The sequence below is a fragment of the Neophocaena asiaeorientalis genome, unplaced genomic scaffold (assembly GCF_003031525.2).
Source record: "Neophocaena asiaeorientalis asiaeorientalis breed wild unplaced genomic scaffold, Neophocaena_asiaeorientalis_V1.1 scaffold91, whole genome shotgun sequence".
NCBI classification, from domain to species: Eukaryota; Metazoa; Chordata; class Mammalia; order Artiodactyla; family Phocoenidae; genus Neophocaena; species Neophocaena asiaeorientalis.
In genome coordinates, this window is record NW_020173198.1 from 336,425 (window position 1) to 348,993 (window position 12,569).

General features: G+C 47.9%; 2 protein-coding genes across 6 annotated transcripts in view; one reads left to right on the forward strand and one right to left on the reverse strand.

Moving 5' to 3' along the window:
* Window positions 1–12,569, reverse strand: part of CRCP (CGRP receptor component) — a 95,145-nt gene that overhangs the window by 74,649 nt on the left and 7,927 nt on the right. For 2 of the 5 annotated variants that reach the window (XM_024744229.1, XM_024744228.1), the window contains exon 1: window positions 1,309–1,454. The exons of the other annotated variants lie outside the window; for them this stretch is intronic. Coding sequence is in view for 1 of the 2 variants with exons in the window: in XM_024744228.1 (XP_024599996.1) it covers window positions 1,309–1,316 (8 nt within the window). In the remaining variant the exon portion in view is untranslated. Of the gene's footprint in view, window positions 1–1,308; window positions 1,455–12,569 lie in introns of those variants that run through there. 5 annotated transcript variants of the gene reach the window in all.
* ASL (argininosuccinate lyase) overlaps window positions 11,115–12,569 on the forward strand; it is a 10,949-nt gene continuing 9,494 nt past the window's right edge. The window contains exons 1-2 of the mRNA XM_024744226.1: window positions 11,115–11,840; window positions 12,051–12,105. Of these exons, the coding sequence (XP_024599994.1) occupies window positions 12,094–12,105 (12 nt within the window). The 5' untranslated portion in view covers window positions 11,115–11,840; window positions 12,051–12,093. The remainder of the gene's footprint in view (window positions 11,841–12,050; window positions 12,106–12,569) is intronic.

Genomic DNA, 12,569 nt, shown 5'->3' on the forward strand with positions numbered 1-12,569 from the left:
AGAAATAGTCCTTGATGTAGGAGGAAATCCAAGAGAGCATGTCACAAAGCCAAGAGAGTGTCTTGAGTTTCTGTATCAATTGCTGCTAAGGGGTCAAGGAAGTTGAGGCCAGAAAATCAACTTCTGAATTTGACAAGATGGAAGGCTCAGGTAACCTACCTAAGACCCATTTCTGTAGACTGGTGAGGATGAAAGCCCAAAAGAATGATTGAGAGAATGAGGGGATAAACAACATTTCTAAGAAGTTTTCTGGTGACAGGAAGCAGAGAGGGAGCAACAGGTGGACATGGATGTAGGGACAGACAAGGGATTTTTCTTTTAAGATAGACAAATTAAAGCTGGTCTGTATGCTGACAGGAAATGCTTAATAAAGAGGGAAAAATTGATAATGACGGCTTGGGCTAGAGTAATATTATGCATGTTTTTCAAATTGCAGATTAAACCCCATTAGCAGATTGCAAAATCAATTTAGTGGGTCTACACCCTATTTTAATAAAAGAGACTATCAGAGTGTACTGCACACTGCATTGTCTCATGAAGCTTTCGTTTCAGTTACATATACATACAGTGTTTTTTTAAAAGTCCGAAAAACAGTAGTACATGTAGACATTAAACAGGCTAAAGAATATAAAAGAAAGTATCAATATTAAATAATCGGTAGCAAAGAGAACACAATATAGTATGCCTACAAGTTAACGTCAACCGTGCAAAAATCCACATACAGAGTAGCTACAAAAACTTCCATTTTCACCCGGTACAATGAGCAGACACGGAAAAGACCATGTGGAGCTAAAACTGTAAGAATGACTTTTACTCCCTCCCTACACATACACACAAATAGCTAAATGCTTCTCATCAAACTTGGACAGCACCTGTTCTGAGTTAGGGTTCCAAAGGAGCCCACTGCCCCTAAGCAAAGCTCTACCCCAGCATTTACCCATCTCTCCTCCAAGTACTTCCAGGCCGGACCCAGGGCTTTGTACCTTCGAAGTTCCCGCTCCAACACTGGGCCAGACTCCCCACCGTGACGCCTGCAACGCTAGTGAGTGGATGAGGGAGGGAACAGGCACCCTGAAAGGCAGCCGAGACAAGTGGCACTCGGCCCCGCGTGCTGGGCACGCGGTGGGCGTGGGGGCGAAGGTTCGGAGGGACAGAGCGAGAGCCCCTTCCTCCCTCGCCTCCCGATCCGTCGCCCTCCCCACCGCGACGAGGGGTCGCCCCAGGCCCATGTCTCCCAGCTCCCAGGGTCTAGCGGTCGCCAGCTGTGAGCGTCGGCCCAAACCCAGCGACGCGCCCCAAGCTGCTTACACTTCCATGTCGACCCCGCCTCTTCGCCTCCGGCCCACAGCACCAGCGAAGCTCCACACAGACGCGCCGCCGCACCGGGCGTCCAAGCCGAGCTCCCTGGGGCCGGCTCCGCGCGCCGCGGTGCACGCCGGGATCGCCGCGCTGCACACTGGGAGCCTGGAGGACCTGGCGGGGCCGCGAGCCCTGCATGCCCCTCTAGCCGTCCGAGCTCTGTCCTCTACGCCCAGCTCGACTTCAGACTGTTAAGCGTTTGCAGACAGGATTTAGCTCACGTTTTCGTGGTCTAAGTTATATCTAAGTAGTATGAATAAAGTAAATTTCCAAAGACGTAATCGGATTAGTAGGCCTTTGCGGCATTAAAATGCCACCCCGGGGGCTTCCCTGGTGGCGCAGTGGTTGAGCGTCCGCCTGCCGATGCAGGGAACACGGGTTCGTGCCTCTGTCCGCGAGGATCCCACATGCCGCGGAGCGGCTGGGCCCGTGAGCCATGGCCGCTGAGCCTGCGCGTCCGGAGCCTGTGCTCCGCAACGGGAGAGGCCACAACAGTCAGAGGCCCGCGTACCGCAAAAAAAAAAACAAAAAAAAACCCGGCAGTAGTGACAATGGCAAGGGGTGAGACGGCCCGGGGCCGCTGGAAATGCTCTATTTCAGGACCTGGGTGCTGGGTACGCGATGTGTTCTGTTTCTGAAAAGTCAGTGAGCTGCACGCTTATGTGCATTTTTCTCTATGTGTGTTATAATTGAATAAAACGTTCTAAAAAGTGGGGGGGGGAAATCTCCGCCTCCCTTCTCCCATTTCCCATTCTTCAGAGCTATTTGGCAGGAAAGTACAAAGAGCTTGAATGACAAGCAGTCTGTGACCTTCCAGCCTTTCTAGGAATTTGTCGAAAGGGAATTATCAGATGCTTGAAGAAAGATCGATGTGTAATGATAATTTTGCTGGGAGACAGCCTAAATACCAACAATGAGAAATTAATAAATCATGTTTGAACCATAGAGTATAATATCAATATATGTGACCATGAGAAACCGTGTAGCATAATTTGATATGCTAGGGAAATGCTCAAGATAGGATTTAAAAGATGGAAAATGATGTGGTGTGACTCTAATAACCTAAGGAAAAATAAGCATAGGGAAAAAAATACCTAAGGGTATGGGAGATAGAGCCACCTAATCTACTAAATTTTGTGTTCTTAAAAAAAAAAAAAAAAAGAGGTGAAATGTTGATGTCTATTATTTTCTGGAATTTTGATATGGTTTGAAATATTTCCTAAAGACTGGAAGAAAATATGCCAAAAATTAACAATGGCAGGTGTCTTTTTTCCCCACTTTTTAATAGTTATATCAGATCATTTACTAAACACATTCTCTTTGCAAGGCCCTTGATAAGTGCTTTGCTATTCCATGATATTAACAGTAATAGTGCAGGCTTTGCAGGCAGCCTGTGATTCTATTTACCTCCATCAATTTCTCAGGGGATGTTTAACCCTGGGAGATTACCTAACTTCTCCTAACCTCAGTTCCCTAATTTGTAAATCATAGATCCATCTGTTAGATACCTAAAATGCCTGGCACATACTTAGTGCTCAACAAATAATAATTACCGTGACAGTACAACCATGATACTCTATGAGGTAGATTCCTATGTTATTCAATTTTTACTACTGAGCCAAGCTTGGAGAGATTATAATTTACCAAAAGTCATTCCTCTAGGAACTTGTCCAGTAGAGATTCAAACCCAGACAATCTGAACAAATACAGGAGGTGTATTAAATTGTTAATAGTGACTAATGACTGGGACTTCCCTGGTGGCACAGTGGTTGGAAATCCGCCTGCCAGTGCAGGGAACACGGGTTCGAGCCCTGGTCTGGGAAGGTCCCACATGCTGCAAAGCAGCTAGGCTCGTGTGCCACAACTACTGAGCCTGCGCTCTAGAGCCCGCAAGCTACAACCACTGAGGCCTGGGCACCTAGAGCCCATGCTCCGCAACAAGAGAAGCCACCGCAGTGAGAAGCCCATACACTGCAACAAAGAGTAGCCCCTGCTCACCACTAGAGAAAGCCTGAGCACAGCAACAAAGACCCAACGCAGCCAAAAATAAATAAATACATTTACTTTTTTAAAAAATTGTGACATGACTGGATAAATGAAATATGCAATATTAATACAATGGAATACTATTTGGCAATAAAAAGGAATAGAGTACTAATACATGCTACAACATGGATGACCCTCAAAAACATGCTAAGTGAAAGAAGCCAGACACACATATTGTATGATTCCATATATATGAAATGTCCAAGAATAGGCAAAAAAATCTAGAGACAGGAAGTGGATTAGTGGTTGCTTAGGGCTGGGAGAGGGGCTAGGGTGATGATGGAAAGCTGATGGATACTTTCTTTGGAGGGAAACAGAAATATCCTAAAATTAGATTGTGGTAGTGGTTGCACATCCCTGTGAATACACTAAATAACACTGAGTTGTACACTTTAAATGGGTGAATTGTATGGTATCCAAATTATATATCAATAAAGCCATTAAAATGTTTTTTACTGGTATTTGCCTGTGGGGATTGCTTGGAAGAGAAATGAGGGGAATTTTTAACATTTAATTTTACACATTCCGAATTTAAAAAAAAATTTTTTTTTTTTTTTTTGCGGTACGCGGGCCTCTCACTGTTGTGGCCCCTCCCACTGCGGAGCACAGGCTCTGGACGCGCAGGCTCAGCGGCCATGGCTCACGGGCCCAGCCACTCTGCGGCATGTGGGATCTTCCCGGACCGGGGCACAAACCCCGTGTCCCCTGCATCGGCAGGCGGACTCTCAACCACTGCACCACCAGGGAAGCCCTAAAAATAGTTTTCGATATACATGTTATTTTTAAACTATCAATACAAAAGGAAAAAAATTTTTTGGCCACGCCTCACAGATTGTGGGATCTTAGTTCCCTGACCAGGAATTGAACCCAGGGCCACGGCAGTGAACAGGCCAAGTCCTCATCACTGGACTGCCAGGGAACTCCCTACAAAAATATTTTTAAAGCAACTAATTTACTTTAAAAATCAACAAGTAAATAAAATGCCAACCCAGACCCAGCTGGCCTAATTCATGTGGAGAGTCTCCATTGTGTTATTCACTCAGCAAACATGTACTGACGGCCCATTCGGTGGTGATGATACCAATATGAATAATACACACCTCCTACCCTGCCTACCTGACAGCCTAGTTGGGAAAGAGCTCTGGATATCAATAACTACGATATGCTGTGTTTAGACGCTATGGAACAGAGGAGGAAATGACTAATGAGGTGGAGAGACGTCCCAAAGCCAGGGGTGTTTGAGTGGGGTGCAGGAAGGAACACACAAGGCCAAGGCTTCAGGGATGGGCTTCCACAGAAGAGAAGCTAGTGCCTTTGAGGACCCCATGATAAAATGGCTAAGCTCCAGGTTCTCCAAGGGATGCTACCCTAAGACTTTGGGGGCCATATGCAGCCACCCGACCTATGGCATGGAGGCAGCCCAGTAGTCAGGAGAGAGGCCCTCGCCCAAGGGAAGGCTGCCCAGAAGGAGCCTGCGCAACAGGTAACCCAGGCAACAAAGCTGGGCCGGTCCATAGCTGAAATTCCTGCCTGGCGTGTCCCCACTCAGGGCCTCCCTGAAACTTTCCTAACTTGAGGCTGCCTAACGAGTCTCTGTTCTTTGCCACCCAAATCACACCACCCTAGAAAATGACTTTTGTTTTCCTTAACAGCTGGCTTTTTAGGCAGAGGTATTAAATACATACAAAGGGCTAGAGAATGAGCAAAGCCCGTGTGCCCCCCAAGTGGAAATGTCCTGTTGAACACTGAAGCTTTTAGGTTTAGAGCTGAGAAGAAAATAAGCAGATAGAGCTTTTGAAAGTATAAGTAGAAATTGAAGCCTTTAAAGTGAAGTTACCCAGGGAGAGTCTAGAATAGTAAGACTTGCGTGCTTACCAGCTGCCAGAGAGTTGATCTAAGCTCTTCACATGTATATATTCATCTAATCCTCACGAAATCTCTATGGGGATGCATGCCAGGCATGGCGTTAGCGGGGTCTCATTCACTTCTCTCGGGAGGCCTCAGAGTTAAGCACTATAATCAGCCCATTTCACAGAGAGGAAAGTGAAGCTCAGAGAGGAGTCAGGAAGTGTCAGAGCCAGGGTTCTCACTGTTCTCTGGCCAACTCCAACCTCACCTCTCTCCTGTCAACATTAGGGATTCCTCCCTGTTCTGCACTAGACCCTTCCGAGACTCTTTTGCTGTACCAAGGTGGAAATTTTAGGGGAGAGAGGCTGGGCAAGGTTTTCATTCTTCCGAGGCAGGTAAATTCCGTACAGCACTCAGCCCTCAGCTGAAAATGGGTGTGGTCCATTGTCTGAACAGTCATGGACCCCCAAGCTGGCAACGAGAATGGACACAGAAGGTTTCCCTATGGTCAAGGCTCCTCAGACGGATGTTATTGCTGCTTGCACAGAACACAGGCTTCGTGGCCAGACTACTGGTAGTCATTCTCAGCTCTGCCACTTCCTAGCTGGGTGTTTTGGGTCAAATCACTTAATCTCTCCCAGACTCAGTATTCCCATCAGCAGAATGGGAGTAATTATAGCATTGACCACTAAGGGTGGTTGTGAGGACCTAAGTACGTAATCACTATATAATATGTTTTTATTTTTGGCAGTACCACGGGCCTCTCACTGTTGTGACCTCTCCCGTTGAGGAGCACAGGCTCCGGACGCGCAGCCTCAACGGCCATGGCTCACGGGTCCAGCCTCTCTGCGGCATGTGGGATCTTCCCGGACCAGAGCACGAACCAATGTCCCCTGCATCGGCAGGCGGACTGTCAACCACTGCGCCACCAGGGAAGCCCTATAATATGTTTAGCATAGTGCCTGGCACACAGAGCTCAACAAATATCAGCTATCGTTGTTGGTTTGTTTCTTGTTTTATTTATATATAGGAAATGCCTCAGGCTGCCTTTAAATTTCTTCCTTAACTTTTTTTTCCCTCTGGCAGGAGTCAGAGCTTTGGATTTCTGAGGATGATGCTCAGGAGATGTAATAAGGTAAGAACCTCTCCCTTTCCTCCCTGACTCCCTCTTCTCCTGGGAGCACAGTTATTATTATTAATAATAGCAATGAGGGACTTCCCAGGTAGCGCAGTGGTTAAGAATCCACCTGCCAATGCAGGGGACACGGGTTCAAGCACTGGTCCGGGAAGATCCCACATGCCGCAGAGCAACTAAGCCTGTGCACCAAAACTACTGAGCCTGCACTCTAGACCCCGCGAGCCACAACTGCTGAGCCCACGTGCCACAACTACTGAAGCCCGTGCGCCTAGAGCAACTAGAGAAAGCCCACGTGCAGCCAAAAACTAAAAATAATAATAATAGCAATGAAAGCACATTTATTGAGCCCCGACTGTATACCTGCCAGACCTCGTGTTAAGATTTTACATATATTATTAACTCAGATTCTCACAACAAATCATACAAGCTAGGTATTTTTACTCATTTATTCATTCTATTTTTTTTTTCATTTAACAAATACTTATTGTGTTCCTTCAATGTTCTAGGTACCTGGAGTACATTAAAAAATAAAACAGACAGAAATCACTCACATTCTAGTGTGCAGGGACAAGTGCAAATAAACAAATAGATGACAAATACAGTATGTCAGACAGTGATGGTGCTGTGGAGAAAAATAAAGGCGAGGAGGCGAGAGAGAAGCAGCAGCAAACTGCTCCTTTAAACAAGGTAGTCAAGGAAAGTCCTCACTTTCTGAGAAGGTGACATGTGAGCTGGGACGTGAAGAAGGTGAGGGAGTGACACACACCAAACAGCAAGAAGTACAAAGACCCCATGGCAGGGACCTCCCTGGTGGTCCAGACTCTGCGCTCCCAATGCAGGGGGCCCGGGTTTGATCCCTGGTCGGGGAACTAGATCCCACATGCATGGTGCAACAAAAAAGTTCAACTGAAAAGATCCGCATGCCTCAATGAAGATCCCGAGTGCCACATCTAAGATCCGGTGCAGCCAAATAAATAAAAATTTTTACAAAACAACAAGCAAACAAAAAAAAACAGGGCAGAAACACCTGTTTGTTTTGTTTTGGTTTGGTTTGGTTTTTTTTTTTTTTTGCTTCACCGCGTGGCCTGCAGGATCTTAGTTCCTGACCAGGGATCGAACCTGTGCCCCCTGCAGTGGAAGCATGGAGTCTTAACCACTGGACCGCCAGGGAAGTCCCCAGGCCTGGATGTGTTTGAGGACCACACCGAGCCAGTGTGGCTGGAGTAGAGAGTGAAAAGTCACAGGAGGAGAGGACAGAGACGTAAGGAAGGAGGAAGCAGGGCAGGTCACTGAGTTCTAGGCCACTGGAAGGATGTTGGCTTTCACTCCGAACAGAATGGGGAGCCAAAGGAGTGTTTTGAACAGAGAAGTACCGTGACCTAACTTAGATTTTAAAAGGATCCTCTGCTCCTGTGTTAAGAAGGGACCTTCCAAGGGCAAGGGTAGAAGCAGGGACACCAGAGGAAAGACTGTTATAACTAAGAGTCAAGGGAAAAGGTGATGGTGGCTCAGTCCAGGAAGAAGCAGTAGAAGTGAGAGAAACAGATTCTGGATATAGTTTGAAATAGATCCAACAGGATTACATGACTGATCAGATTCGGGTGTGAGGAAAAACAGGAGTCCAAGGGTTTTGGTCTGAGCAACTAGATGGTTGGTGTTGGCATTTATTGTCATGGGAAACACAAAATGACAATCACATTCAGGAGTGCGGAGATCAGGGGTTCAGTTTTGAACATGCTGACTTTTAGATGTCTTTTAAACGTCTGAGGAAAAAGATCAAATAGCCATTTGGATATAAAAGACTGCCCCGCCCCCATTTTACAGTAGGTGACAGAGTTGGAATTTAAGCCAAGGTAAGTTTGACTCTGACACCCTTACCTTTTGTGTTAAGTATCTGCCACCAGACTTTTGCTCCTGGCCAAGATAGAGTCAGTTGGGATCTGATTTACCATCACACGTGAAACAACCAAAAAGCAAAATTAAAAAGGCAAAATAGGGACTTCCCTGGTGGTCCAGTGGGTAAGACTCTACACTCCCAATGCAGGGGGCCCAGGTTCGATCCCTGGTCAGGGACCTAGATCCCGCATGCATGCCACAACTAAAGAGTCCACATGCCACAACTAGGAGTCCGCATGTCACAACTAAGAAGCCCGCATGCTGTAACTAAGACCCAGCGCAGCTTAAATAAATAAATAAATAATAAAAATTTTTAAAAAGGCAAAATACATGAAACAAAGTTTTTCAATGAAAGACAGTGATTCCTGGGAGACAGGAAACAAAAGAGGTGAGCCCTATAGTAATCCAGCTTACTATTTTGATAAAGTTCCAAGGACATGATGCAGGGAGGAAGAACCGAGGCAGAGTCTGGCAGACCCCCTGAGTTGAGGAAAAAAAGTGGAGCCTAGAGAGACAGAGGACTTTAGAGTTCATCAAAAAGAGTAACAGGGAGAAGAGAACTGTGAAGGTCTACCGAGGGTTCCCTGCGAGTATTCAGTGCAGGGAACTGATTAGTGCATTACTGATTAGTGCATGCATGTGAGGAAACTATCTGAGTTTGGGGAAAGAACCATCCAAAAGGATTAAAAAGAATAGTGCCTATTCCTACCAGCCAGACTGGGAAAACTCATAATTCACTGGGTAGAGTATTCAAGAAGGTCTTCCCTTATTAGTGGGGAATAATTAGCTCTAGACTGTGCATTGGTTCTGCCCTAAGAGATAATGAAAAGCAAAACCCAAAAGACTCAAACTGTTTCCAAGTAACTTAACTGCATCTCAGAGAAAAGCTCAAAAAGATTTATAGGAATACAAAAATATCCAACGCCTAACAAGATAAAGATCTCGTGTCTAGCATCCAAAAATTTCTAGGTATGTAAAAAGACAAGAAAATATGAACCGTAATGAGGAGAAGGATTAATAAATCAGAGAAGGACGTTAAAAGTTATTATAACTATAATCTATAGAAATTGGCTCATGCTGATATGGAGGCCAAAAAGTCCCCAAATCTGCCATCTGCAAGCTGGAGGACCAGGAAAGCCAGTGGTGTGATTCAGTCCAAGTTCAAAGGCCTGAGAACCAGGTATTTACGCAAGGGAAGTGAAAGCATATGTCCATAGAAAGACTTGCACATACAAGTTTTATTTGTATCAACCACAAATTGGAAGCAAATCAAATGTCCATCAACAGGCAGCTGGATAAATTGTGGTATATCCATAGAATGGAATATTATTTATCAATAAAAAGGAATGAACTATTGACACATGTACTAACATTGATAAATGTCCAAATAATTATGCTGAGTGAGAAAAGACAAATGAAAAAAATATAATAATTTCATATATATAATAATTCCATGTATATATAGAGAGAAGATGTAAGCTAATCTATTGTTACAAGCGCAGCAGTGTTTTCTTGGGGATGGATGGGGAGAGGCAGGAGGAGATTATGAAGAGGGCGAAAAGGACAATTTTGGGTATGATGGGTACATTCACTATTTTGATTATGGTGTATCTTCATGGGTGTGCATATGTCAAAACATATCAAATTGTACACTTAAATATTTGTCTATTATTGTGTATCAATTAAATCTCAATAAAGCTGATACATACATCGTATATATGTACACACACACACACATCCATACATATCCAGATTCATGAGGATTTCAACAGTGAGACTGAGCATTTTTTAACACTTGCCCAACACCCTTTCCAGCCTCAATTCATTTGCCAAAGGGTTTGATCCCTGTATGTTTCTGGGTATTCAGGAATGTGACCTCATATTTGCAAAGTACCTCTGGCTTTGACACTTGACCTCCCAGGAGGGGATGTCAGGCCTCAGACACTAGCAGGTAGATCCCAGGGGTTTGCCACAGCACTCTCTCAGTTGTCAGGACCACATGGCTAACAGCTGGTCTCAAGGGCTTCCCTGCCCACCTAGGGGCCTGCTGCAGCCCTGTTCTGGGGCTTTTGTGGGAGAAGACAGGAGATGTTAGGGGGTCACAGAGATAAAGAGGATGAGGCCTTGCTTCCAAGGAGCCTACAGTTGGGTGGGGGAGAAGACCCAGAAGCCACAACTACAGTGCTCCCAATTCAGGGAAAGACTGCTAGATGCTTCTCCAGGATCGCATGGGAGCCCAGAGCTGGATACCTGGATCAGCAGGGAGTCTTCCCAACGCTGATGATGCTTCGCTCAAATGCTGACAGATGAATGGGAGTAGCAAGACAGACAGTGAGGGAAGGCATTCCAGGCACAGGGAGGAGCATTTAGGAAACCTTGCAACAGCCTGATGCATTCTAGGAACTCCAAGTAATTCCACTCTTGAGTGAGGGCTAAAATCCATCAACCCATGAGGTATCCCAGCTACTGGTCCCTTCTCCCCTCCATTCCATCCTCAGTACTGTTGCCAGAAGTATCTTTCTAAAAAAATTTTGGCTCCCTCAATTTTTAACATCTGTTCGCTCCCTATGACCTATGGGAGGACCATAGGTCCTATCAAGACCAAACCCTCTCGTTTGACATTCAAGGCCCTTTACAATCTTACCCCAACCTACTTCCCACCTCTCCTCCCCATCTCCATTCTAAAGCCCCAGATCCTTTGTTATAGCCACTCTTGGTTTCCTGTTCTGCAAGCAGGCCATTCACTTTCTGGCCTCTGGCCTCCCGGACTTTGCCCAGGCTGACCCCCGCACCCCCCACCCCGGCGCAGGGAATGTTCTAATCCCTTTTTGCTGAGCTAACTCCCTTTTATTTCCAAGACTCAACTCAGGGGACATCTCCCCCAGAATGTGGAACTTCCAGGGCAGAAGTTCTAGGGCCCCTAAGGCCGGAACCCAGGCTGTCTATTTTGTTGAATAATTAATTAATCGTGTCAGGGAACCCTTCCCTGAGTACCCCAAGATGGACGCCCCACTGCGCTGCCCTCTGTGCCCCCTGCACACCTTATCCACGCTTTGTTAGATCTTCTTGAGGCAAGCATCATTTCTTATGCTCATTTCCTTTTCTTCAGTGTCTAACTCTGTACCTACCACATAGGAGGTGCGGGTACGTGTTTGTTGAATGAACGAATGATCGGACGTGGCTTTTCACCCTGTGTCTCCTGTGAGCCCGCCAGGCCTGGCCCAGTGCCTTTACCTCTATCCCTAGCCTGGGTCTCCCTCCAGTGCCCGGAGCAGTCTGCAGCCTTGAGCACTGCCGCCCTGGGGGTAGGGGACCCTCACAGTCGCCTACCGCCTCCCTAGTGCTGCTCAGCCCAAAGCCGCTCCGGAGACGGCTCCGCCCACAGCCGGGGTTGGAGGGCGGAGGCAACGCCCACGGTGCCGGGCTGCCTGGGATTGATTGGTGCAGCCGCCGACAGGAGGCGGGGACAGCGCTGGGCTGCTGTTGACGCTCTCCCGGCCGGAAAAGTCCAGCCCCGCGGCTGTGGAGAGACTCACCGCGCGGCCAGGCGGTGGTAAGTGCTCGGCGGACGAACGGGCTGGACGGGCGGGACTGACGGGAGGGGAGGACGCAGAGGACCCGCGCGAGCGCTGGCTGGGCACTGCCCACGCCCGCCTCCGCCACAGGCTGCGCTCCAAAGGCAGTGCCCCAACCCGGAGCCGGCCCCGCCCGGGGGACACCGCCCGGTGGCCGCCGAGGTCGTCAGTCCTGCCCTGTCTTCCAGACCCGGAGGACCTAGGCTCCCGGACGGCAAGAAACCGCCCAACATGGCATCGGAGGTGAGTGGGATCTCGAGGACGCCGGTCCTCCAGGCCTCCAAACGAGGGGGAGGGGCGCCCTGGGCGCCAGCAGGGACAGTGACCTGCGCACGCGATCTCCCCGAGCCAGACCTGTCGCCCTCCACCCTCCTGGTAATTGTTCTCGCTGGCTCCAGGCAGTGGGTACGCCCCGGCGCACCTGCCAGAGCCCTAAGGAGAGCTTTGCCCCGACTTCCCGGTATCCCCACCACCATCTTTTCTCCCCGGTCCCTCACCCCTCCCTAGGCAGCCTTTGTGGCAAATGCACCAACCCACACTGCTGGGGAAGGTGGCCCTGACCTGACCGTGATCTAGGCCGGGCGGGAAAGGTGCGGCCCGCTCATTCAGCACCCTCACCTCTTCATTCCTTCCTTCCCGCCCCCCACCCCCAGTCCTCCTGTCCTTCCCCATCCTGTGCCCCTCTCCTACCATAGCAGTTGTCCCTG